The 27987-nt window shown below is 40.0% G+C and overlaps 2 protein-coding genes across 2 annotated transcripts in view; one reads left to right on the top strand and one right to left on the bottom strand.

Annotated features, from left to right (window-relative positions):
- PDE3B (phosphodiesterase 3B) overlaps window positions 1-11031 on the bottom strand; it is a 174561-nt gene extending 163530 nt beyond the window's left edge. Inside the window, exon 1 of the mRNA XM_059068300.2 lies at window positions 9758-11031. Coding sequence (XP_058924283.1) covers window positions 9758-10732 — 975 coding nt within the window. The 5' untranslated portion in view covers window positions 10733-11031. The remainder of the gene's footprint in view (window positions 1-9757) is intronic.
- Window positions 11032-11153: 122 nt separating this feature from the next.
- Window positions 11154-27987, top strand: part of PSMA1 (proteasome 20S subunit alpha 1) — a 119755-nt gene continuing 102921 nt past the window's right edge. The window contains exon 1 of the mRNA XM_059070573.2: window positions 11154-11401. The gene's annotated coding sequence lies outside the window, so the exon portion shown is untranslated. The remainder of the gene's footprint in view (window positions 11402-27987) is intronic.

A 27987-nucleotide genomic window follows, 5' to 3' on the forward strand; every position in this document is an offset into this window, starting at 1 on the left:
TAAGATAAAAAGTCAATAAGGACACAGAAGGTATGAAAAGGACATTTTACACCTTTTATCTACCAGACAGCTAACAAACTGATGTATTTTTTCAAGCAAACAGAACACTTATGAAAACTGATCATATGTTAGGCCACATTCTTTGCCCAAAGGCACTTAAGTCAGAAATGAACAACAATAACTGGAAAACCTGCATATGATTAGAATTTTTTTTCTAAACAACTGTCAGTCAAAAGGGAAATCAAAATGAAAATTAGAAAATCCTTCAGACTGCACAATAACCATACTATACATCCAAACTTGTGACATTCACCTAAAGTAACATTTAGAGAGAAATGTATAATCTTAAACACATATGCTGGAAAAGCTCAAAGTTAATGGGCTTAGCATCTCAATTACAAAGTTAAAAAAAGGAACAAGAGGGAACTCCCTGGCAGTCCAGCAGTTAGGACTCTGGGCTCTCACTGCCGAGGGCCAGGGTTCAATCCTTGGTCAGGGAACTAAGAACTAAGATTCCCACAAGACATGCAGCATGGCCAAAAAAAAAAAGGGGAACAAGAAAATAAACTCAAAGAAAGAAAAAAAGAAATAATAAAAGAGCTGATATAAATAAAATAGGAAACAAGTACCAACTTATAGTTACCAAGGGGGAAGAGCGGATAAATTGGGAAATTGGGATTGATATATACACACTACTATATATAAAATAGATAATAAGAACCTACTGTATAGCACAGGGAACTCTACTCAACACTCTGTACTGTAATGACCTATATGGGAATAGAATCTAAAAAAGAGTGGATATATGTATATGTATAACTGATTCACTTCGCTGTACAGCAGAAACACAACATTGTAGTTCAACTATACTCCAATAAAAATTAACATATAAAAAAAAGAAAACAAGTACCAATCCAAAAAGCTGGTTTTTTGAAGAGATTAAAACACAAATAAACTGGGACTTCCCTGGTGGTCCAGTGGTTAAGACTCCACGTTTCCAATCCAGGGGGCACTGGTTCCACCCCTGATCAGGGAACTAAGATCCCGAATGCCACATGGCATGACCAGAAAAACCCAAAAAACAAAAAAACTTACACCCAGGTTGATTAAGAAACAAAGAAAAATGATACAAATGATGGTAGGAATGAAAAAGAAGACAAAAATGCAGATGCTGAACAAATTAAATAAATAGATAATTAAAAAAGATATTACAGATAATAAAAAGGTATTACAAAGAAAATAAATTTGAAAAGTTATACTAAATAAATTTGTAGAAAAATGCAACTTAAAATTTTCAATCAAAATCAAATTCTCAGGCTTCCCTGGTGGCGCAGTGGTTGAGAGTCCGCCTGCCAATGCAGGGGACACGGGTTCGTGTCCCGGTCCGGGAAGATCCCACATGCCGCGGAGCGGCTGGGCCCGTGAGCCATGGCTGCTGAGCCTGCGCGTCCAGAGCCCGTACTCCGCAACGGGAGAGTCCACAGAGGCCCGCGTACCGCAAAAAAAGAAAAAAAAAAAAAAATTAAAATTCTCCTCTAAGTTGTTCAAAAGATTTAATGCAATGGCAATCAAAATCCCAATATGAATTTCTGTAGAACTTGACAAACTTATTCTAAAATTTATATTGAAGAGCAAAGGTCCAAAAATAACTGACAAACTCTTGAAGAAAAACAGTAAGATGAGGGGACCTACTGTATATTGTCTCATTATAAAGCTATTATAATTACAACGGTGTAGCATTAACACAGGGCACATAAACTTATCAGTGAAGCATGACAGAGAAGCCAGATACAGAATCACACACATCCTGAAATTTCACATTTGACAGAGGCAGCACTGCTGATAAACGGCGAATAAGCTTTTCAGTGAATTGTGCTGATATAACTGGCTATACATACGGGTAAAAAATGAGATTCGATGTCTGTATCACATTATACATGGAAATCAATTCTAGGTGGATTAAAAACCATTTGAAAGGCAAAACTTTAAAAATCTGAAAAGATAATATAAGAGTTTACTTTATGACTTCCAATAGGGAAGAGTTTTATAAACAAGACACGGAGAGTCTCACACCATTAAAGGAAAAGTTTGGTAAATTTGATAATATTAAAATTAAGAATCTGAGTTATCAAAAGACACCATGAAAACTGGAAGAAGATATTTGCAAACCTAAATAACCAATAAAGGATTAATGTCCAAAATATATAAAGAACTCATGAACCAAGAAAAAATAAACCACTGAATTTTTAATTTTTTTTTGATGTGGACCATTTTTAAAGTCTTTATTGAATTTGTTACAATATTGCTTCTGTTTTATGTCTTTGGTTTTTTGGCCATGAGTTATTTGGGATCTTAGTTCCCCAACCAGGGATGGAGCCTGCACCCCCTGCATTGGAAGTATTAACCACTGGACCGCCAGGGAAGTCCCCAAACCACTGAATTTTTAAAAGGGCAAAAGACATGAACAGGTAATTCCTGAATAAGAAATGCAATCCATAAACATAAACAATATTCAGCCTTATTAGTAATTAGAAAAATGCAAATTAAAATCACAAAGAAATACATTTCACACTCACTGGACTAACAAAAATTAAAGTTATTAAATAGGAATCATTGGATCAAGGGCATTCTTATTCACTGGTAGCAAAATATAAATTGTGCAACCATTCTGGAAAACAACTCAACTTCCCAGTGTCTCAGTTTTCTACTGCTACTTGTATGGGTTAAAGTGTGTCCCTCAAAAAACAGATATATTGAAGTCTTAACCCTCAATACCTTAGAATGTGACTTCATTTGGAAATTAGGTCTTTACAGAGGTAATTAGATTAAAATGAGGTGATCAGGATGGGCACTAGTCCAATATGACTGGGGTATTTATAAAAAGGGGAAATTGAGACACAAAGACAGGCACAGAGAGAAGACTATATGAAGAGACATGGAGAGAGTGCCATGTGAAGATGAAGGCAGAGATGGGGTGACACATCTAAAAGCCAAAAAATGCCAAAGATTGCCAGTAAACCACCAGAAGCTAGGAGACAGGCATGGAACAGATCCCCCCCACCCACAGTCCTCAGAAGGAACCAACCCTGGGGACAGTCTGATCCGGACTTGTAGACTCCAGAACTGTGAGACAATAAATTTCTGCTGTTTAAGCCACCCAATTTGTAGTACTTTGTCACAGCAACCCATGTCAACTGTTATAGCAGTTAATGCAAACTAATACATTCCTGTAACAAATTACTACAAACTCAGTCACATAAAACAACACACATTTAACATCTTACAGTTCTGTGGGTCAGAAGTCTGACAAAGGTCTCACTGAGCTAAAATCAAGGTATTGGAAGGTCTTTGTTACTTTCGAGGACTATAAGGAAAAATGCATTTCCTTGTCTTTTCCAGCTTCTAGAGGCTGTCTGCTTTCATTGGCTCCTGGCCTTCTCGCATTGTGAAAGCCAAAGGTGGACTGAGTGAGTCTTTCTCACATTATATTACTCTAATCCTACTTCCATTGTCACTTCTCCTTCTCTGATCTCTTCTGTCTCCCTCTTACACTTTTTAAAGACCCTGTGACACTGAGTCTACTTAGATAATCCTGGATACCTGGATAATCTCCCCATCTCAAGGGCCTTAACTTAATCCCACCTGCAAAGTCTCTTTTGCCAGGCAGGGTAATATACCCACAAATTCCAGGAATTAGAACATGGACATCTTTACAGTACCATTATTCTGCCTATCATACATAGTAAAGTTGAATATGAGCATACCTTGCAGCTCAGCGATTCTACTTCTAGATGTGTGCATGTCCCTAGGAGACATTTACAAAAATTTTCATAGCAGCATTGTGCTTAATAGCAAACAACTGAAAACCACCCACAGGTCCATGAACAGTGGAATGGATAAATTTCATTATGTTCATACAATGAAACACTATACAGCATTGAAAAAATGAACCACATCTATCCATATCAACATGAATGAATCTCAAACGTCAAGAAAAAAAAAGTTACAGGGCTTCCCTGGTGGCTCAGTGGTTGAGAATCCGCCTGCCAATGCAGGGGACACGGGTTCGTGCCCCGGTCCGGGAAGATCCCACATGCCGCGGAGCGGCTGGGCCCGTGAGCCATGGCCGCTGAGGCTGCGTGTACGGAGCCCGCGTACCGCAAAAAAAAAAAAAAAAAGTTACAGAAGAATTCATACAGCATGATTCTATTAAAGTTCAAAAGCAGACAATACTGACAACATATTATTTAGATTATTTAGTAATATGTTCAGGGGAGTTATAACGATAAGCAAGGGAATGAACAGCAAAAGAAAAAAATCAAGATAGATGTGTTGTCTCTGGGGCAGAGAGAAGGGGATGCAAAAGAGGTTATACAAAGGAAATGAGTGGAAAGTACTTGACATTTTTCTTTTTTTGTTTTATTTTCTTCCTAAACCATATAAAAATATACATATGTAAAGTCTTTTATGTATGGCATTTCTCATTAACAAATTTAAATGCCAACTAAATAAATTTAAAATATACTGAAAGCAAGTTGTACGAAATGTAAGGAAGCAGTCAAACAATGTACTCTATCTGATGGAGTAGGGAAAAATCTATAAAGATAAGATAACCTTCCAGGTCAATCAATACTGGAGAAAAAGTTCTAGGTTGTAAAAGAAAAAGTGGGAAACACACTCCTCTTCCCCAAGTTCTAAGAACAAGTTTCTAACAATCTCTTAAATAAACATTAATCAGTTTGTAAATAATAAGGTGAACAATTATAAACTATTATAATTATAATAAACTTAATAATAAAAATATAATAAAATAAATATATATAAATATATAATTAAACAAATAAATATAATAAAAATAATTATAATTATTATAAACTATAATTGTTTATACACAATTATATACAGTTATAAACTGTCAGGAACTACCCACACACAGAACCCAGCTCTTCTAAAGTTTTGCTTGGCTAACATGTTGTTCAGTTTGCTTTATTTAAACTGAAAGCCCTTGGCAAAGTAGGCAACAGTTCATTTCCATTCTTCCTTACCTCCCCTCCTTCCCCAACGTATAACATAAATAGGCTATGTGGCTGGACTCTTAAGGCACCTGAGTTTCAGACCAGCTGCATCCTGACAAGTCACCCTGAAATAATGATATCAGGTACCAAATTTATCTTCAAGGTCATCATGAACTATGTGATTTCAAGAGTACCTCCTACCTCTCACTCCCCTCTCTCCCACCACCACCCTCAACCGCTGTTATTCAGGGACATTGTTTATCACATAATTAGAGATAGCTGGCAAATTAAGAACAGCCTTGGAAAACTATGACTGCAGGTGCATATGCTCATAACGGAAAGTACAGGTGAACTACGAGTCAAGACCTAGGTTCTAGTCCCTGTATCTCAAAACCTCATGGCATAACCTAGAGACAATATTCTTCTCTCTGGAGCTGAATTTTTTTCCTTTCTATAAAATGAGCAGATTTCAATTAGATAAACTCCAAATCTCTTCTATTTCTTCTATATCTATACAAACATATTTATGCTGAAATAAACTTTTTCAGCAAGTATAGATTCTTCCTGCTTTGGGTGGGGTATAAGAAGGCAGGAGAATGCGCTACGGAAACAGGCTGACTTGGTAACTGAAAGGGAAGAAGGAAAGAGAATCAGAGAAGCGCCTGCCACTGAGGAAGATTAAAAAAATCAGAGGACAATGAAAACAAACATCACTAAACTATACTAAAACCAAAGTTTTACTTATGGTTGGCCCTATTTACCTTCCACTCACTGTGGGAAAACAAACTATGGAGATGTTACTATTTCATGTGGTATAATGAAAATACTGTATCACACATCAACACATCACTGCTTGACACGATTTGTCAACTTTTATTTTTAAACCCGGCCAACTCTGCTAGGATGGAGTTTTGTTCTCAGCTTATACATTAGTCTGAGCAACACTGTAGTGTCTAAACACTTCTTAATCTTATATGTCTCTTAAAGGAGATTTCAAACAGTGCGAATGGTAAAATCAAAAGAAAAAAGTCTACACGTCAGTAACAATAAGCAGTCCTCAAATAGCTAGAGCAGTGGATGGATGGGAGGAGGTGTTCCGTAACTCCTAACAGCCTTCAAAAACAACAAAACAAGGCTAAGAGCAGGTTATTAAGACTTTGCAAGCAAGGGTCAAGGGCATGGACTTTATTTTGTGGACAATGAAAAGCTGTAAGAGATTTTTAAGACAGAGCGAGTGATTTGATCAAATCTGTGTTTCTGAAAGATAACTCTGATGTCAAGGGTACACACAATGTTTACAAAATAAAGCATAAAAATATTACGTAGGCTGATGTTTCACTACAAAATATTAACATGAAATTAGAATAAAACACTCATTAAGTTTCACAAATTCCACCGTATTCTTTAAAAAATTCATGGTGGGTTATGCCTTGCAGATTCCTTAGGGGAGTAAATAATCACTTAAACTTTAAATTCTTTTTAAAAAGGCTTCATACTACATGCGTATCCTTTTTTAAACAAAATTAACACTTTAAATAATATTTATGGGCTTTAAGGCCACAGAATTTTTAAATATTTACCTAACAATTTAGAAAGCACTCAGCATTTTAGGTATAGAAAAATATCTCACACACAGATTTATGCCTTTCAAAACCTTGTATTTACCTAGCCTATCACACACGAAATGATCTGGTTGACAGCTGAAATTTGCATTGTAGAATGTGTAATTAACATGACATAGAAATGTAGCTTGTTAAATTCCGGCCAAAGCATCTTATGTAGATGTAAAAAAAAAATTTTTTTTACTTCCTGTTAGTCTCAGCTGATTCTTCACAAATATACTACAAACGTAGTGCTTCTTTCCATTAACCCACCAAGGTAGAACACAGTCGGCAGTAACTAAACTTTAAACCTAATTATGAAAAATCATATGTTTTACAAACATATGCCACTATTTTTCAATACAGTATCTAACATAACACCCCAAATGTTAAAAATTACTTTGAATCTACCCTCACACAATTAAAAACATTTATATGAGTTTTCAATTGTTTTTCAAAGATGTTAATAAAAACGTTTAAATTCTTAAGGAAATGAAAGCGTAATAATTTTATCAATCCAGAAATGAAAGTCCACATATACATGTTAAAAGTTCTTTCTCTTCAAATAATACAGAATATTTGTTCATACTTTCCAATTATCACACCTTGGAAAATATAGGCTAGCAATATCAACATTAAACATTTAAGTAAAACTTCGAGATCTATTAACTTTTGAAGTTTTAGCCATACATTTATTTATACCTTACAAAAAGTGTAAACTAACTAAAAGAAATGAATTCTAGAATTGGAAGGTGGTATGGAGTTCACCTACTGGATCCCCTGATTTGACAGGATACTCAGACTCGGAAAGGCTCACCATCTTTTCCAATATGACAGCAGGGCCAAGACTTTACCCTTGAACCTCTATGAATCCACAGGAGACTTTCCCCTATATCAGATTCTACCCAAAACCGTTTGTCTCCCTTCACTTTCTGAAACAAGAGAGTGACTTTACAATGATCACATACAAAGGTTAGCACTGTGAAAATTAGAAAATCTCTCAATCTTTCACTTCCATAAAAGTATTGGTTTCCACTTAATTTCTTCCACATAACATACATCCAAACAAAACCACAGATCCACTGTTAAACTTCAGGAAAAAGCATAAGTAAAAATTTTTATTAGTCTCTGCCAAGTTAAAAATATCTAGTAGTTTCTAGTATTGGTGAAAGAGTATTATGTTATGACACTGAACATTAACCATGTATAAACCCTTGAACTATTAGCATATATTTAAGACCCTCTCCACCAAGAAAATGTTCCTATTCATAGTGGAATGTGAATAAGGGTTTTCTGCACTAATAAAATATGCCCTTTTTAAAAGCACAAATTTTAAGAGCACAATATTTTCCTCTAATACAAATAATAAAGCTACCTAGCATAACAATGCCGCACCTAGTTAACAGTTGAAAAAAGGTTGCTGTGATGGAAAGAGCACCGGACCAGGATCAAGTAGACCAGGAATTTTCAATTTATAAGATAACACCCATAATTCACTAGGCCAACATATTGCAATTAAGTTACGTTAAACTGTAATGCTGCTAAGCTCAGGAAAATTGTTTACAAATGTGATGAAACTGTGCTAAAACACTTTCCTGGTGTTAAAAAATGCGATATATTTGCAAATAGTCAAATGTCAAATGCTATTCCAGTCTATGCAAATAGCTGATATGACTCTGCTCTACAGTGAATCTTCTGACAAGTTTCCTCTTGATACACATTATTCTGAGCATTGTCTATTACCACTGGCAGTAAACTGAGAAAACAAAAGCCATGATATTTTTTGAACAATTTTTTTCAAGCATTTGGCCAAATAACTACAGACCACAAAGCAGCCTCTGAATCAGGGAGCAAGGTGTTGTCTCTTTGAGCACTACGGATAGTGTAATAGCTTGTAGATTATTATTGAAGAGCAAAGAGCATCAGATGTAGTAAGAATAAGAAACATCTGCTTCAAATATATTGGGTCCCTGGTGTAAAGCATATCACTAATCAAAAAGTCTGAAAACCAATAGTATAGACTCCTACTCTCCTACTTAAGGAAAACCTCTACATTCATCCTTTTCGTTGCTTAGAAGACATCATTGAAAACTGAAAAATCTAGGTTCAAATCCCAGCACTGCCACTTACTAGATGTGTGAAGTTGGGTAATCTCTATAAGCCTCAATTTGCTCATCTCTAACTTGAGGTTAACGTCACCTACCATACAGAGTCCTTGTGACGGTTTAAGACAATATAAGTATTTTGCACGTAGTAAATGCTCTGTGAACAGTAGCTTGGTGAGTTTCTTAGTGATGTAGAACAGGTAAGATTTCCCTAGACTATACAAAAATAGAAACTCTTTCCCTAATGATGATTTCCATTCCTTTAAAACACAAAAGCATATAAACCTACAGGAAAAGAAATTGTACAAATGCTTTTGGCAAATTTCCAAACATTACTAAGTTTAAAGGTTAAATTGTTACAACATTCTCCTAATTATGCAACAAACACACACGACCATGAGTTAGTCTGTAAAAGATTATATTAGCCTACACTGCTGAAATTTGGGGTGGAGGGTGGGGGATAAATCTCTTATAATTATCCCCAACAGTCTTTTCATCTAAATTAACAAGTCTCTGTTCCAAAACTCATCACTGTTTTCTATTTTTATTATGAGATCTCATTTGTCCTCTCAATTATCAAGAATAATGAAACCACAGATTAAAATTCATATATATATATATTTTTTCCCACTCATTCTAATGGCTGTACGCTATCTTTGGGGAGACATCACCATTTTAACAGCCACAGATAACTATGTCACCAAAAAGCTACACATCAGACTATGCCAAAGTGGGAGTAGTAGTATTATACTTCAAATAATTCACTTCATTCTTCTGAGAACGCATCTATTACATTAACAAACTCTTTAAAAAGTACAATATGCTTAGTCTGCTATTTCATTTCTATTCAAAGATAAATGGTACTTATGCATTTTTTTAAAAGCTTTCTGTATTTTAGGAATTCTTTCCAGAATAAAACTTGTCTTTTTTTCACCCTGGAAGTAAACATGCTTTCAAACACGCTAATTCAACTCGGGAACTGAAGCGATAAAACCGCCCTCCCTTCCTTACCAAACTTTGCTTTCTGATAACATACCTGTTCTCTCGAAATGCAAGGCAATGAAGGTCTCCTGAACATTTTGCAACTGCCATAGTAACTGGCTGAAGTTTCTCCGAACGACACGCAGCTGGACCTCCTCCGGGGTCTAATCACAGGCACTTTTTCCTCCGCGGTACTGGACAACCGAGGATGATGGGGAGCTTCCCTGATTTGGAAGAAGTGATCCAGCCCCAGGGCCAGCAGGCAGCCGATGCCCCCCACCAGGCAGGACAGCAGCGGCCGGAGGGCTGGAGGCAGCGCCCCGAGGCTGGTGAAGGACACCCACCAGACGAAGCCAGAGAAGAGCAGCACCAGGATACTGTGCCGGAGCCTCCACGGCTGCGCGAGCGTCAGCAAGCCCACGCAGCTCAGCACCAAGAACAGCCTGCCGGCCACCGCCGGGGGCGTGTGCGGGGCTCGGGCCCCGGCGTCTCCGTTCCCCCAAGACCCCCACTGCCCCACCAAGAAGTCCCCCAGGTAACAGCAGGCGGGCAGCGCCAGCAGCCACCAGGAGCCGCCACCGCTCCGGCCCGGTCCGGGGTCCCGCTTGGTCCGGGTCAGGAAGCAGGTGAGGAAGAAGAAGGCACAGGCGATGCTGAAGAGGGGGCTGAGGCTGTGCGAGCAGACGCTCAGCAGGGTCCGCAGCCAGGCGGCCCCGACAGCCCAGCTCTCGGGCCCCGAGCCGAGCAGCAGGGCGAGGACAAAGGCGGCCAGGGCGCCCAGTGAGAGGCGCGCCCGGGAGAAGAGAGAGCCGCGCCGCGGCTGCTGGGGGGAGGCCGGCGGCGGCGGCAGCAACAGCTCCACGTTGCAGAAGCGGCAGAGGTGGAAGAAGAAGCCGCGCGGGGGGTCCTGCCGTAGGGGGCTCACGCAGCCCTTCACGTAGCCGTTCCTCAGACTCTCGAGGGGCGAGCCGGCCCCGTCCGGCGGCTGCGGGTACCGCATGGCTTTGGCGTCTCGCTCGTCCCTCCTCATGGCCGGGACGCGGGGTGGCCGCGGGGGCTCGGCACGCCCCGCTCGGACCGCAGCGGCAGCTTGCGCTCCTTCCCGCCTGGCCCCCGCGCTCGAGGAGCCCTCCGGCTCGGCAGCGCGTCAGGGCTGCGCCCGCCGCCGTGGCCCAGGGACCCCGCCGCGCGGGCGGAGGAGCGGCGGGGTCCGCGACATGCTGGCTGAGGAGAGGAGAGGAAGGGGCTTCTGCCTGAGACCAATGCGGCAGGACCCCCTCCTTTTCCCTCAGGCACTTCTCGGGACTGGAGCCTCGGTGTCGCCTCCCACCTCCTGCGGGCTGCAACAGTTACCTCACGGCTTTAGCCTAGTCCGTTGGGCGCGCGATCTGCTGGCGGGCGCTCCTCCCCCGCGGCTGCCCGGGCGGGGCGCGCGCCCCGCCCGCCGCCAGCCGCCCGCGCGCTCCCGCGCCCCGGCCAGTCCTGCCGCCACCAGCTCCGCGGTTCGCACTGCCGGCCGCCCGCCCGCCGGGAAGCGAGCTGGGGACCCCAGCCGACTAAGCGTGTCCAGACTGGGGAGAGCGCGGCCGCGGCCGCCCGAAGACCCGCCCGGGCTGGGAGAGACGGGAGGGGTCCTTTTCGGATGGAAGGGGGCAAGCCCGCCATTCTGGGACCCCCAGGCGCGCAGGTTCCCTTTGGGGTAAGTCACGGACCCCAGGGAGGCTCACCACCGGGGGCGTAGGGATAGAGGATGTTTACGGTTCCCAAGGGGAGTGTCTAGTAGAGAAAGCGAGTTGAGGCGGGGGAGGCAGCGGGTCCTGCCTCTACCCTCATCCCGGTTTAGGGTGGACCCTTGGACTGTCCGAGCCGAGCTGTGACCTGGTAAAGGGCCAGCCACCACCAAGGTCATGGGGAGGAAACCTTGATCACTGTGGCTAGGTCTGACCTCAACAGCAACGCGGATTCTTGGGCCACGCAGCAGGCCCTTGCAGTGGCTTTTAGGGAGGAGCATGCACGTGGAGCCCTCTCTGGGAGCATCCTAGTAGATACTACCGAGATTGTCTTCCTCAAGAACCATCTTCATGGGGGAGGAACTACCGTTCCATCCTCCCTGCGTCCTTGCGAAACTTTCGCGCTGGTTGACATCTGCATCCGTCTCAAGGAGGTGGATAGAAAATCTGCTGTCGAAAAGTTTTTTCCCCATGGAAGGCTTTTTCACTGTAACTACATGTTCTAGAGATGGGGAATGGGAGGATTAGGAGTTCTCTCCAAGACCATTGCCCAGTTTGGATCAGTTGGCCATGAAAGAAGCCAAGTAAGATGCTATCTGTGAATTACTGGTGAAACTAGCTACGTGTGGGAAACACTGACTTGAAAGCGGGAAGAACTTTGCTGTACCGAAGGGACTGCTCTGGAATCTAACCAATCATAACTGCCTTAGAGAGTGAACTGTGTTTCCCTCCACCAAAACTCTCCCTTCAACTTCATGACAGAACTTCATTTCTCAAAGAGCTAATTCCACATTTTTCCAGGGAGATCTGAAACCTTACTGTGTGGTAGATCCCACAAACAGGCCCATTTTTCACCAATTAATCTTTGCCCACAGCCATGACCTAAAACAGACCATTTTCGTATATGGTCATAGTTCACAATGCATAGCAGAAATCAAAGAGAAATTAGCACAAGAATTTGATCAAGATGAAAAAAGACCAGAATTCCCTTTCTTTGTCTGCCTCTTGGGTAAAGGAAAAAATATTTAATAGAGTTTTCAAGTTGATTAGTCAAATGCTTGCCCTAAAATATAAAAATCCAAGGGATCTTTTTTCCACCATGACAATTGAAAATTTTTTTAAAAAATCTCATTTCAACAGAACTCAGCAAATACATTTTAAAATGTATTTAAAAATAAACAGAACTCATCATTACCAAAGATTAAAATAGGAAACGTGATGGATACATTTTGAGCTTGTACAGAAGGGTATGACAAACTAGTATCAGCATCACTGGAATGCCCATTATAAATTCTCATAGGAAATAATAAATTGCTTTGAAAATCAGAAATTCAGATTAAAGTTGTTAATAAATAAATAAAGTTGTTTTAAGAGCTTGGGTTGTCATCTGAGATAGCATAGGCATGGTAATGGAAATAGTAGTGGACTAGAAATCCATTTCATCGTTTCTAGTCCTGGCCCAAGCATTCATGTCCAGCATTAAGCAAGTCACATAACTTTCACAGGCCTCAGTGTTCTCAATTGTAAAATGAAGCAATTTAATTTTGATGATCTTAAAATCCCTTCCAGTCTTAAAAAGCTCTGATTTCTATATGCCAAAAACATATAAGTATTTTTAGGATCCAAGGATTGCTAACAGCAACCTTTGAATTATTTGTACCACCAAACTAAAGCAAACTCTCAGTGCTGACAAATAAAAATAAAAGGATTTGTATCCAAGTACTATTATCTGGAAAATAAAATGCAAAGCCCTCTTCATACTTCCCAGTACTCCTTCTCTGAACTGTCTTCCCAGGTCTTTATGAGGCTAAAAGCCCAACTCTTTCAATAACCTTTAGTTGGAGTGCATCCCTCTAGACACCAACTCCAGCACCTGCGAGGACTGCAAAATAAAATGTAAGGATGTGACCAAAGACCATCAGTTTACTTAACTAAAAATATGCACAAAAAGAATCAGCTAGCTATGTTTATAGTAACTCCCTTCTCTGTTTACAGTTTTTGTCAGAGATTAGTAGTAGGCCACATGTCTTAGAGTTCAAATTATTTAGTTATTCTTTTGCCAGATTTAAACAACCAATAGAATTACTTAGCTCTTGTCTTTAGGTTCAAGAATGTATGACTGTTATCTGTTGTGAAAAAAAACCCTAAAGTGACAGCATACCTTTGACTTTTCTCATCACTCTCTACCCCAGCCTCATTTTACCTGACTTTGCCTTCCCTCACATCTTGACCCATGATCTCTCCACTAGAATCATTCTCCCAGTTTGATGATCCCTGACATGGGATCGTAGTGCTTACTACCAAGCTCCCAAGTCCTTCTGGTGCAGTGCAACCCCCTGTCTACTTCTCTATTCTGATAATGAGGTCCTTGCCCTCAAGCTCCAAAGACCCAGTTTTCCCATGTGCCCCAGTTTATAGGATGAGAATTTTGTTTTGTTCTCCATTTTAGGTACCCACACCAATAAGCTGCCAATGCTCCAATTAATTACAGAAGAACTAAAATCCTGCCTAGGTCTTTCCAGTCTCAGGGCCAAAAGCTCTGCCCCTAAACATTAGTCTACTGGCTAAGGTCCCCATTGGTGAACCTTCTAGATGCCACTGCCTGCCCACCTGTGTAACCTTACAATCATCAATTGAGATGTCCCATTACTGGGCTCAGCCCAACTGTTAGAACACCCACTTTCTCACCTGGGACCTCTGGTTCTCACCATTGCTTGATTGGAAATTACCCTCTCTGTGAATTCTCTTGTTCTCTCTTTAAACCTTCATCCTCAAAGAAGCTGAAGTAACAAATGGGCCTCATATTAGGTCTCAGCAAATCCTCCCCACCTGTCCTGTCCTCTGATAAGTCTAACTCCCCATCCTTACACCTTGTGCTTTCAGTCTCTTTTTGAAAAAGAAGATAGGATTCTTTCCTAAACTCTAAAATCCAGATGTAAAGAAAATCCATTTCTAGAGCAGTATTCCCAGAAATTCCCTTACAAAATTAAATATTTTAAATGGATCTGAATCCCTACACCCATTGGTGACCCTATTAGCATGGAATATAAATAGGAAAGGGTGGTAGAGGTGGATGGATGAGGGATAAGACTCTATCCAGTCCTTATCACAGTCCCATGTTCAAGTGACTTCTCAGGATCTGACTCAGCTCAATTTATGGAGCAGCCTCTAAAGAGCAGATGAAAAGCAGAGGATAAATGTTACCAGTTCTTTAAGAGCTTTTTATTACTGTTCTCATTCTATATTGTCACCTCTCAACCATGGTTTTCGAATTTTTTCAAAAGAAATGTCATGCAAATAAAAGCAGACTGCTGTTATTGAGGTGGAGATGTCCCAGCCCAGAGCCTGGCGACTGGCAGGTCTCTGACACCTCCTACTCTGACCTGAAACCCCTCTTTGGAACCCTTGGGCCAAAAGAATGGAGAGAAGGAGGGAAAGGAAGAAGGCAGGGAGGGAGGAAGGGAAAGAAAAAAAATGTTAAAAAGGAAAGAAAGAATGGAGGGAGGGAGGGAGGGAAAGGAAGGAATGGAGGGAGGGAGGGAGGGAGAGAGAGAGAGAGAGAAAGAGAGAAAGAAAGAAAGAAAGAAAGAAAGAAAGAAAGAAAGAAAGAAAGAAAGAAAGAAAGAAAGAAAGAAAGAAAGAAAGAAAGAAAGGAAAAGAAAGAAAGAAAGAAAAGAGGAAGGAAGGGAGAGAGGGAGGGAGGAAGAAAGAAAGAAAGAAAGAAAAAGAGAAAGGAAGGAAGGGAGGAAGGGGAAGGGAGGGAGGGAGGATTTAAAGCCTCTGAAATAGACTATAACAAATGGATTTGAATTGGATTTTGTAAAGTGCTTAGAACTGAGTTCTCTTTCTAAAATGTAACTTTTCAGAAGTCCATAATAAAGCAACCCTAATTTCTCAGGGATAAAGATACAAAGCAGTCTGAAAATTTTTAAATATCAAAGAAATTTTCATGAATAGCCAGTAAATTAAGCAGTATCTTTGAGATTCCAAATTCCAAAACTACAGCCATTCTTTAAGATACGTGAAAACTTTAAAAGGTCTTGAAAGAATGAAAGAATTAACATTTTCAAACTTACATTTGAAAATTAAAAGACTGGTTTTTCTCTGGTAGAAAAGGATCATTCTGTTTTCAATGTGCAGTGGCAACTCTGTTGCCTAAGTGTGTCAATACTACCTATTTTCCTTCCAGCTAATACTCATCTCAGAATCTGAACCTCACTTTGACTCACTCTTTAAATCATCTCAACAAGTATTTATTGAGTGTCCTCTATATGCACAGCACTGTGCTAGATGCTATTTAGAACATTAAAAAGCTATAAATTTCTTTAGAAGCTTCCTCAAGCTGCAGCTTTATACAACGAGAGGTAGGGCCTATGTACGTAGACCATTAAAGAGCACAAGAGAATTCATGATAAAAACTGTTGGAAACAGTGCTTGAGAACTATTACAGAAGGAGAGAGTCATTCTTCTCTGGAGTCTCCCTACTGTGTGGTTGTCTCAACTTGTTTTCAAGATTTGTTTCTCCTCCACCAGTTCCAGTTCTCTCCCCAGTGTCTGAATGGCTGTCTTCCTCCCTCTCTCTTCCCCTCTGTCCACGTTCTCTCTCTCATCTCTGTATTTAATCCCTCACTTCTTTTACTTCCTCAACTCTCCTATGCAACCACTCCCTTCTGCCTTCTCGCCCTTAATGAATACATTCATTCATTCAGTGTTTATCAAGTGTCTGGCATTGTGCTGGGGACTGTGCTAGCTGACAAGGATACATTGATGAAAGGTGTGGTTCCTGCCCTTAAGGGTTCATGGTGAAAGCTAGAAAAGTAAAAAGACTACTAGAGCCCAGTGTAACAGGAGCTGTGATTTAAATGTAAGCAAGCTCAGAGTACTCTGTGAGCTCAGAGGAGGGACACCTAACCCAGACCAAGGGTGGAGTACCAGGCAAGGAGTAATGCTCTTGAGGAATCAGAGAAAGAGATTTCTAAGCTCAGTATTAAAAGATTAGACGTTACCTAAATAAAGTAGGAGAAAAGATAATCTGGGCAAAGGAAGCAAACAAGTTTAAAAACCTGGAGGAATAGTGCATTTGGATAATTACAAGTATTTTATGGCTAGAGTGTAAGGTATGAAGGGGCAAAGTACAAAAGTGCAAGAAATTAGGAGCCTAGAGAAATGGTATGGCCATAATGTGGAGCTGGAGTTTATTGTTACTATTTGTTATACAAAGGTTCATGTTTGTTTACATGGTAAAGTCTTCAATATACTCCTCAAACCCAAGAATCCTGTCTTAGTCTCCATGCCATGCAAAAGTACTCAGTTAATGCTCAAAAATCTTTGAAGTGTGTTTTTATTTCTCAGAACAATTTAAATCAGATTTTTTGTTTGTATGTCCTTAGGTTTTTGCTGTTGTTTTATTAGTCAATGAATTTTAACTGAAACTTTTAAAACATGATTTAATACAAAAAAGATTCCATCTTGTTACTGAAAAATATTTTTCTTAACATCCATTTGCACAAAATCAGTAAAAGAACATTTCTCTTACACTTATAGAAAATGTTATATATATTTTTGTTTGATTTAATTTCCAATGTAAAGTAATGTTTAAGAGACATGTGGGTCAATTTTTTTTTATTCAAGTGATGGTACCTAGATTTCTTTTGCTTTGAAAGAATATATTCTACTACTGTAGGAATTTTTCTATTTCTAGTTTTCAGAGCAACAATTGTTATCTATGACACAAATTCACTATATTTTTACCAAAAGTAACTGGTAAAAGTATTAAATCTATAACTGTTAATCTGAAATTTCCTGGATTATTTTGTATTAAACCTAAAGCCTGAATCTTGAACAATAAACAGCAATGCAAACTCTTTCCAAGTTTCCTGTTCCCTCCTCAGACAAGCGGTAGTTTCTTCAGCTCTGGCTATCCCAGCAGATCTGAAGGATCACAGCCACGACGGTGGCAGCCTACCGTTGACACTGAACTTGTGGTTAATTGTGGAGTTCTGCCACAAAACCACCTCACTACCACAAGCTGGATTCTTGCCCAGGAGAGTGACAAACTGCCAGGCTAAGCAATATACAGGAGGCAGCAAGAGCAAACTGCCTTTTATCCCAGACAGCAGTCGTTTCTGGATTCCAAAGGGAGCAGCAGTGGGGCACACCAAAGAAAAATTTAGAAGTATGCTTTCTCCACTAAACGTACTTAAAATGTATTCACGTTGTTTTGTAAGAGAAGCTCAAAAAGATTCATCCAATTCATTATCTAACATCATCAATAAATGCAAGACTATTCATTACTAAATTGTTTAAAATGAGCATTGGGATTGGAAATAAAATTATTACCGTTAACTAGTAAGTGAGCCACCTACATATGATCACTGCAAATAGGAGCAAATAATGTGTCTTTGTATGTGTTACTAAGCTGCACACAGCAGCACGGCAGCTCTGGGAACTTTGAAAGTCAGGGCAGCACGCAGCGAGGGAAGGAAACTTTAGCGTCAATCAGATCTAGTTACGACTTTGCAGCTGCAGGACCTAGGAGGTTACCTAATTCCTCATGTTACCTACCTCATCTGCAAAATCAGGATAACAATGTCTACCTCATAGGGTCACTGTTATGGATTAAATTAATTTAATATGTAAAATGACTACCAATGACTAGATGCTTAGTAAATGTAAATTTATTTTTCTTATATCCTATCCTCTTAACATTCTCCATCCTTTCAGGACTTCCCAGGATCTATCAATTCTGGGTTTTTCAAAGAAGATCCCCAGATTATATCATCAGTTCAGCTTGTTTTCAAGGCTTGCTTTCAATGCTATTTCATTCAACTAGGACTCTGTCTTCCTAACTACACAAATAGATAAATTAGCAGTTCTCTTTCATCACAAGGCAAACGCTACAGGGATTTTATGCTCTATTCTAATCGTGTACTATAAATGCAAAAAAAAAAAATTTAATACATTAATTTTTAAAGGAGTGACTACACATTATTATCATAATTTTATGGGCCTACATATCTTAGATCTCATTCTGCTGAAAAGATGTTGATTTAGGGCCTGTCAGTGATAACATGGAGAAACAGAAAAAAAAAAATCAAACCTTAACAACCAATTTCATCCATAATAACGTAAAACAGTGAAGACAAGAAAACATTTATGTTTGCAAAAATTTATTCATCATTCAGCATGTGCCAAGCATTGCCCTAGATACTAAAAGTACAAATTTGAATAAGATATAGCCCTCAGTTTGGTAGAGGAGAAAATATGTAAACAGGTGCAGTACAGTATGAAATGCTCTAACATAACTCTTATCAAGTATAGTGGTGGGATGAAGAGGAGTTCACAGATGAAGAGATGCTAGCCTGGGTACCAAAGAACAAATAGAGGTTCCCCAGGTAGACAAGGAGAAGGTAGAGCATCCACACAGAGCAATATGTGCAAAGACATGGAAGCATGAAACAGCATGGACACTTCTGGATCTGTAACCAGGTAGGAATGATTTGGGTTAGAGGGAAGATGGGCATGGAGAAATGAAGCTGGATAGGTAGGTAGAAGTCAAATCATGGGAAGGTCTAGAGGCCATCCTGTGGAGCCTGGAATTTATAAGTGAGTGAGTTATAAGGAACTGTTAAAGGTTTTTAAGCAGGGCATGATTGATTTTTGATTTTTTTTTTTTTTTTGCATGATGAATTTTAGTTGTATGTTTCAAATCTCAATGCTGGTACTGCATGAAGAATAGTTTGGTAGACTGTGAGACCAAAGCCAAGGAAATCATTTAAGAAACCTTTATAATAGGCCAAATGAAAGATAAAGTTATATAAGGCAATGGCAGTAAATTTGGAAAGGAAGGATTGAATTAGTAGAGAGAAGCTATAGAACTTTCAGATCAGTTCCATATTGGGAAAGGGAGGATGCAAAGAGGGTTTCCTAGGTCTAGCCTAGGTGACTGGACTATCTTGAAGCCATTAACTAGGTATAAGAAGTACTAGAGAAATCACTGAGAATAGAGGTTATGGATATCATTTTGAACAGGTTGAATCCAAGTGGAGATTTTTTTTTCTTGTATCCCTTTGAATTCACTGAGAAATCCTTTTTTGAAAAGACTTAGATGATAAGATCATTTAAATCATCTCATTTAACATTCTTTATTGAAAATCACAATACTTTCACCCATTCTGGAAATAGTAAACATGTCACTAGATCCAGTGAAAAGGAAGATGTAAATTTGTGTATTTAGAGCATTTAAAAAATATATCTGGTCCGATAATTCAGACAAAAGCAAGTGTATTTAATGTTCTTTTCCTACTAAATAACCAAGATTCACTGCAATGCTCCAGTTAACCTAACTTCAGTCTTCAGTATAATTATGCCTGGCCTGTTCCCAGTGACAACTCTCTAGCATGGTTTGGTGCTTTGGTAACTATATTAAATGTAAGTGCAAACTGTGAAAAATAACCAGAACCTTATATAAATTCAAGATTTTAATACTGTCTTTTGGGGATGTGTAATCATGTTTGGAAGGATGATTAACATCCACTCAAATATGGACAACACTTTAAACAAATCAAAACTATGGTTTTTTAACCAGGAAACCTCATGGGTATGGCAGATTTTATTCCTCAGCGACACCTCCTTTTCACAGGTGAAAAGGTTTATATCAGATTTCCTCTCGTTATAACCTCTCAAATGCTGTCCGGACCAGCAGCCCACTCTCTTTAAACAAATACCAGACAACCAGGAAACCATGAGGTATTATTGTGCTATAAAATAGACCAGACATATCCAAACCTTCATAGGAATGAACCTGACTAAATCTTTACTAAAAACAGTTTCAAAATAAAATGTAGGCTCCAAGTTTCTCTAACAACCAAATTCCTCCATTCTTCATCAACCTCATTCCCAAGCTCTTTACTCTTCCAGAGCTACATTGCAAGCAGTTTCTCTGGCCACATATTCATAATAAGAACTAAAGGGTCCATTTCTATTTGATCTCTGGCATATGAGAATCCAGAAAATGTTAGCTTTCCCTACAAATATTTACATTTGTCAAAATTCTGTTTCCAATTTTCCTGTACACTACCAGCCCCTAAATTATGAGCTACTTCTTGTAGTATATCATGGGCATAAAGAGAGTGAATTTTGCAAATAATTAAGCCAAATCTTCAGCTTGAAAAAATAGATCCCCTTCAATTCCATTCAGCAAATAGTTATTCATTTAAGTCCTGTTCTAGGTACCCTGAAGGAATGTGTGTTGCATTTGTGTGTGTGTGTGTTTGAGGATGGGATCATTTGTCAAAGGCCAGTGGGGAACAAGGCATATATAAATAACTATAATGCAAAAGGGAATACACAAAGAGTTAACCAGATTGCAATAGGGATTAGGAAAGGTGACATGAAGTAGGTGGGATTTAAAGTCCATCTTAAAAAATGGGTAGGATTTAGAGATGAGAGAGGAGGGCATTGTAAGAAAGAAAAAAAGAGCATAAACATGAAGAAAGTGTTCATGGAACTATTATTTTATCAGAACATAAAAAGAATTATAAAAATTTAAAAATTATGAAGCACATATAGCACATTAAGTCTTCTAATTCTCTATCTCTAATTCTCACAGAAATCTGAAGGTAGTAATAATACCCATTTTACATATGGGAAAATCAAGACACAGAAAAATTAAGTCATTTGGCAAAGATTACTCAGCTAGTAATTGTTGAAGCCAGGATTTGAACACAGGCAGTGCGACTCCAAACTCTCTAAGTGCTTTCCATTATCTTGGTAATTATTATACTTTGGTACACGAAAATCATCTAGATAACTTTTATCCAGATGGTAAAAACACAGATTGCTGAACCCCAGCCCCAAAGATTCTGAGTTAGTAGACCCAAGATGAGACTGTGGAATATGCATTTCCCCCAAGCACTTTGAGTGATCCTGATGCAGGAGGTCCAGGAACCACATTATCCTGAGATAGACCAGGACAGTATTAAGTAGGATCTAGAAAGGCCTTGAATATACTTAATGATCCGTGTTATGAACTTAATTATATCCCCCCAATTACATTATGAAGGCCTAACTCCCAATGTGACTGTATTTGGAGACAGGACCTTTAAAGAGGTAGTTAGATTAAATAAGATCATAAGGGTGGGACCCTAATCCAATATGACTGGCATCCACACCTGGAGTGTGTCTGCACAGAGAAAAGGCTAAGTGAAAATATGGCAAGAAGACGGCTGTCTGCAAGCCAAAGGGGGAAGCCTCAGGAGAAACGAACTTGGCCCACACCTTGTTTTGGACTTCTAGTCTCAAGAACTGTGAGAGAATAAATTTCTGTTATTTAAGCCACCCAGTCTGTGGTATTGATATTTTGTTATGGTAGCCCTAGTAGACTAGGAGCTAAATCAACTTCCTGCTTCTCTTAAGCTACATACATCTGTCATATATCAGAAGCTGTGCCACAGAAGATCCCTAATTATCATCACCATCATAAAGCCTTTTCACATGCTCTATTTCACTTGAACTTTGCAACAACCTCTGAGGTGAGCAAGACTCAATAAGGCAATAGGACTTACACAGGTTTCTTACAAGTTGTAAGTGCTGAGTTCAGGTCTTCCAACCCCAAAGCTTAAGTTTATTTTTCCTATATCACACACACACACGCACACGCACATGCACACGCACACACACCATCAAGTATGGTTATTGTATAAAAGACCCATCTGGGCAAATGTCTTTCTTTAGCTTAGAGAGCAAATTATTTACCTCTGTTTTCTAGTAAAGTAAGATATGGTTTCAGGAATTCAAGAGGTGTATTCAAACATTAATAGCAAAGATGAGATCAGAATACTGTACAAGATTCCTAAGTCTGGTTCTCTTCTCAAATGATTGACTAGGGAGTAACAATATTCTCCCATTTATATAAATTAAGATTATGCTTTTAGGACTTTAGGGCACACATTTTTTAGTGGTTTTCTAGTAATAGGAATATGTTTGCTCAGATACCAAGTGATATAAATGTGCACAGTACGAGACTGTACAATGGACTATAGCTTAAGTAATAATAGAAACTGTAAATAGAAAAAAAAAGTGAAAGAGCTGTTAAAGATAGAAGAAGTGATTCCTCTACTTTCATTTTCTTTGCTATCACTTCCTCATTTTTTAGGGTAGCAAAAACAATAAATTGTGGATTGGTATTTTCAGATAACAATGTAAACATTATATCAACAGTTTCTAAAGATCTAGTACAATGGTAGGTTCTCAGTCTTCATACTCTACCATTTTCTTGTTAGGTAAGGTCTCATTTCCCCAGTGTCATCATTTTGTTAGTTTGTGTCCTCTGAGTAGCAGATGCCAAGATAGAATTAGACATGCAAGAGATTTACTGGGGGAAATGCTGGTGAAGGATAAAGAAAAGAAAGCGAGAGAACCTTCAGACTGTGATGCGAGTCTGACACCAGTGAAAGAGAGAGGGGGGAAAGATTTAGGTAGAAAGAGGCTTACACTACAGCACAGTTCTAAGAAAATTTCAGCCAGGCCAGTGGGGAGTCCTCAAGCCCAAGCCACCTGCTAAGAGTACCTGTATCACAGAAATGGGCTTAGGTTAGTACCCTTTCTGTGCTATCACTGGCTAGAAGAAGCCCAAGGGATGCATTGGCCTGGTGCAAAAATAGGGGTGGATCTAGTGGGTAAGGGTTGGGTCCAACACTCAATCTGCCACAGCAGATTTGAGTGGCACATTTTCATGGTTTCCACAGTCCACCCTATGCTCTGGACAAGTCTGCTTCTCTATGCAGATCTAGGAAACAGATCCTCCATGCTTCCCGTGGGCCTTTCCTCCTGAGAGAAAACTTAGAAGAAGGAGGTTAATGAGATGAACCAGAGCCCCCATTGCTGCAACTGGTCTTGGGGCTGCAACTGGTAATTATCCTCTCCTGCCTCTGTTGTCCGTTTTAAATCCCCATCATTCTCAGAGACCACCTTGACAAGTCTTGTTAGCTTACCTCGGGGTGTGACCTAGACCTTCATTCCTGATGGGTATTCATACACATATGATTGGCAATCATACCTTTTTCAAGTCAGGGCTGCTGCCCATGTCCATCCATAGTTACAGTGGACCAAGGGAGTACCAGGAGGCTTCCAAGTAGATCACCTGAGTTCTACACACTTTCCTATCCTTGTTGTGTAAAAGAAGCACCACCTTCTGATGATCGTGATTAATTACCCTTCCCAAAATGGCGGCTCCTTCTTTCACGTGCTGGTCTCTAGACACAAGGAATCCAAAGTGCCCTGGCAGGATCCACAACTTATATATTTCATTGAGATACTTGCTCTTGCCCCTGGTAAGAGTGCACCCCGTCTGGGGACCAGAACTGTCAGCCCAGCAGAGCCCAGAATTGCAAGTACAGGAAGCACAAACCCTCCCAGTGGATTACTGGAAGTAATGTAAGTAAGGCCATTCCTGATTCCAGTTTGGTGTTCATTGTGTTCTTCCTACTTGGGACAAGGCACCTATGGTTTCTGGTTTAGTCCAGATCCCCATGTCATCCACCACAGTTGCAACAGCACCCCTCCCCCGTGCTGATACCTCTGGCCATATGGGGTTAGAGGGGGAGAGGGTTCTCATAGGACCAGCTGAAGGAGGAGGAAAAGGTCTGAGCTTTTCTCTACAAGGATGGCACTGGATCCTTTCAGAGTGTTGCTTCAGAGCTGTGCCTTTGGAAGGCTATTCCAGTGTTCTGTGAATTTGGATCTTCTAAATGGTGCAGTATATGATATGGCTAATGCATCCCCATGGTCATGAGTCCAAGCCTGTACCTCCTTCACAGTGAAATGTGTCACCTGTTCAGATGTTTATTGTGTGGGATTCATACTGTGGATCAGGCATTCTTTAAGCCCCCAGACTGTGGTGCTGGTGAAGGCAATGGAATCAGGAAAGACAAGACTGGGGCGTCCCTGGTGGTCCAGTGTTTAAGACTCTGCGTTCCCAATGCAGGGGGCCTGGGTTTGATCCCTGTAAGAGCCTGCATGCCACAACCAAGACCTGGTGCAGCCAAATAAATAAATAAATAAATATTTTTTTAAAAAACGAAAGACAAGACTGTACCCAGAATAGGTATCTTATCTCTGTGAGGACAAGACACTAAACTCTTGTAGTTGACTTACTACTAAGCTCTCAGTTGGTCTCATCAAGAAATAATGATATATCAGCATTGGTCTTCATTGTTGACAAGTTGGACATTCAGAAGCAGCAGAAGCTAGATCGCTTCAGTAATGAAAAGTCCATTTTATTGGACCAATGCATAGCCTGTCTCTACTACCATGGCTACTTTGTTCATGTGCCAATTATGGCGGTCCCAGGGTGGCCAATGACAAAGACTGGCTTATGTCTAATGGTCTAGTTATTATATACACTTGGTTATTCAGTTCCCCTTCTATGGTGGATGGTTTCTGTTGAGCTGTAATGTGTAATACAAAACTCTTAATGTTCATCTACATGCCTCTATCTTCTTGTCTCCAATTTTCCAATTCTTTTCTTTCCAGGCCACTTCCCATACCTGCATACACTGGACCACTTCTCATTCCACAAAAAAGTAGATGACTAGGTGTACTGTTCACAGCTCTACCCATCGGGAAGATTTTCCCTCCCCTCTGTCTTTCAAGGTTATCCTTGACTATGGCTATAATGCAGCCATGGTCCATTTTCAGCCTATACCCACATCCATAAATCAAGCTGGGGCTTTTCCTTCTCCTTTGGTTGCTTGCACAGGGCCCCTCATATGGCCGTAGGAGCAAGCTGAGGAAAGGTGCTGTTTGCAACTGTGGTGACTGACATACAGTTTACTGTGTCCTCTGTCCTGCTGGGGCTCAATCCCAGATGTATCATTTCCATATTACAATGGACTGCTGTTGGACCCATCTGACTTTATGATTTGACATATCCAACAGAACCTTGCTCATGATGGGCAGCTCTGGACCCATAGTCTCTTGGTGCCCCATGAAGCGTTCTACCTCTACCAGTCCTAATATCTCACCAATAGCTGTTCCTCAAAAGGCATATCATTCTATGCTACAAATGGCATGGTCTTGCTCTGGAACCCCAGAGGCTTGCGTTGTTATTCTTCCAGTGGTGCTTGCCATAAGACACTGCATCTTTCTTACCACCAACACCTCCAACACCATAAGATCTGTTGGATTGTATGGCTATTTGCACTGTAATGTGGACCTTTCCTACACAAATCTGGCTGCTGTCTGTGTCACTCAGTATATGGAGCAGTATTTGTATAATAGATTTGGAATGTGTTGTCTCCAGAACCCAAACAGACCTACCAGGCACTGTGTTTCCTTCTTTGTGGTAACAAATGCAAGATGCAGACATTTTCTTTTACTTTGGAGGGGAATACCTTGTCGTGCTTCTGACCCTTGGACCCCTAAAAACTTCACTGAAGGGTCAGATTCCTGAATCTTCATATAATTTTTATCTCCAACCCTCTGGAACACTGTGTCTTACCAAGGCCTTTAGCACACTAGCCACTTCTTACTCATCCTGAACAATCAGCATGATGCCATCAATGTAATGCTCCAGTGAGATGTTCTGTGGGATTTCCAGGCAGTCTGGATGTCTTCAGAGTATATTATAACAGAGGTCAGGAGAGTTAATACAGCCCTGAGGCAAAAGCTTAAATGAATATTGTTGTCTGTCACACAGGAATGTGAACTATTTCTGATCCTCTCTTCTAACTAGAATAGAAAAGAATGCATTCACCATATAGATAGCCACATACCACAGGCCTGAAGCCTTATTAATATGCTCTACCAATTATACAATGTCCAGCAAATCTGCTGCAACTGGGGCTACTAATTGCTTGACCCTGAACTCCTAAAAGAATGAGTATCCAGCCTTATATATATTTTGTATTTAGAACACCTAGGACAGTACCTAGCACTTTGCATACATTCTGTAAGTATTTTATAAATGAATTAATAAATTGGGAATTAAATTCAAGAAGATGCCTACATGAGTTGATTTAGATGAGCTGACCCTAATTCATAGGGTTGGTATGAGGACTAAATGAGTTACTAAATGTAAAGTTTTTACAGCAGTGCCTGGCACATAAAAAACACTTAGTATATCTCATGAATTTTATTTTCCAGGTCACAGAGAACTATCATATAGGATAGAGAGATGTGACATTAGGTTAACTCCTTGACCAAAGTTTTAAATGAACTGTGAAATATGTGAGTTGCCCTTTAGAGTGAAAGTGGCTGAAATATTTTTCCTGAGGTATGAGGTTTCCAAGGAGAATGCAAAAGAAAAATGATTGTAAAGCTATTATAGAAACAGACATTTAACCCAATGGAAAAAAAGGTGGTTGCTGTGTGCCAGTTCATTACCACTATTGCTCTATTTGAGATAATTTCATGAAATATTGAAGTTGAAATTCTTGACAAAAGCTTCTCACTAATTATAAAGTGAAACATAATCTTAAAATGAATAAATGCACTTGTGCCCACTAGCCATCTCGCAAAGATGACCTTTTCCATTACCTAAATGTCTGTTTATACATATATAAAAAACACATATATTCACATTTTTCATCTCTGTCTGAAATAGGTCAATGTAAGAGCCAGTACAGGAAAATGAAAATGAATTATACCAGAATACACACACACAGAGTCTTCATTAGGACAAATATATATATATATATATATATATATATATATATATATATATATATATAAAATATATATATATTGCATAATACTGTGATTGAGAGGATGCAAAGCTATTATCCTCTGGCATTAGCTTAGTTAGTGGTCAAATTTTACGATATGTTGATGACTCTCAGGGAACTGCCAGGTCTCATTAAACTTTCCTAACAATTGTCACAGCTATGAACTAATTCCAGGGCTTCTAAGAAGGGATCCACACTTGCTACTTTTACGAGAGCTAGAAGGGCTTCCCCGGTGGCACAGTGGTTAAGAATCCGCCTGCCAATGCAGGGGACATAGGTTCAAGCCCTGGCCCGGGAAGGTCCCACATGCCATGGAGCAACTAAGCCCATGCGCCATAGCTGCTGAGCCTGTGCTCTAGAGCCCATGAGCCACAGCTACTTAGTCCGTGCACTGCAACTACTGAAGCCTGTGCACCACAACTACTGAGCCTGTGCTCTAGAGCCCACAAGCCACAACTACTGAGTCTACGAACCACAACTACTGAAGCCCACATGGCTAGAGCCCATGCTCCACAAGAGAAACCACCACAATGAGAAGTCCAAGCACCGCAACGAAGAGTAGCCCCCGCTTGCCATAACTAGAGAAAGTCAGTGCGCAGCAACAAAGACCCAACACAGCCAAAAATAAATAATTAATTTTTAAAAAGATGTCGGAGAACTTGTAAAATAAAAAAAGATAGAGAGCTAGGAAAAGGATGTTGGACAAAATCTAAACAGGGCTTCCTTCATCTACAAAAAGAAGCTGAGCTACTATGACATCTCCAATACCCTCTCTCAGTTATCAATATGCCATCTCACAAGAGAGAAGCTCAGACAACTTCAAAACTTAG

Source organism: Kogia breviceps, chromosome 7 (assembly GCF_026419965.1).
Source record: "Kogia breviceps isolate mKogBre1 chromosome 7, mKogBre1 haplotype 1, whole genome shotgun sequence".
NCBI lineage: Eukaryota > Metazoa > Chordata > Mammalia > Artiodactyla > Physeteridae > Kogia > Kogia breviceps.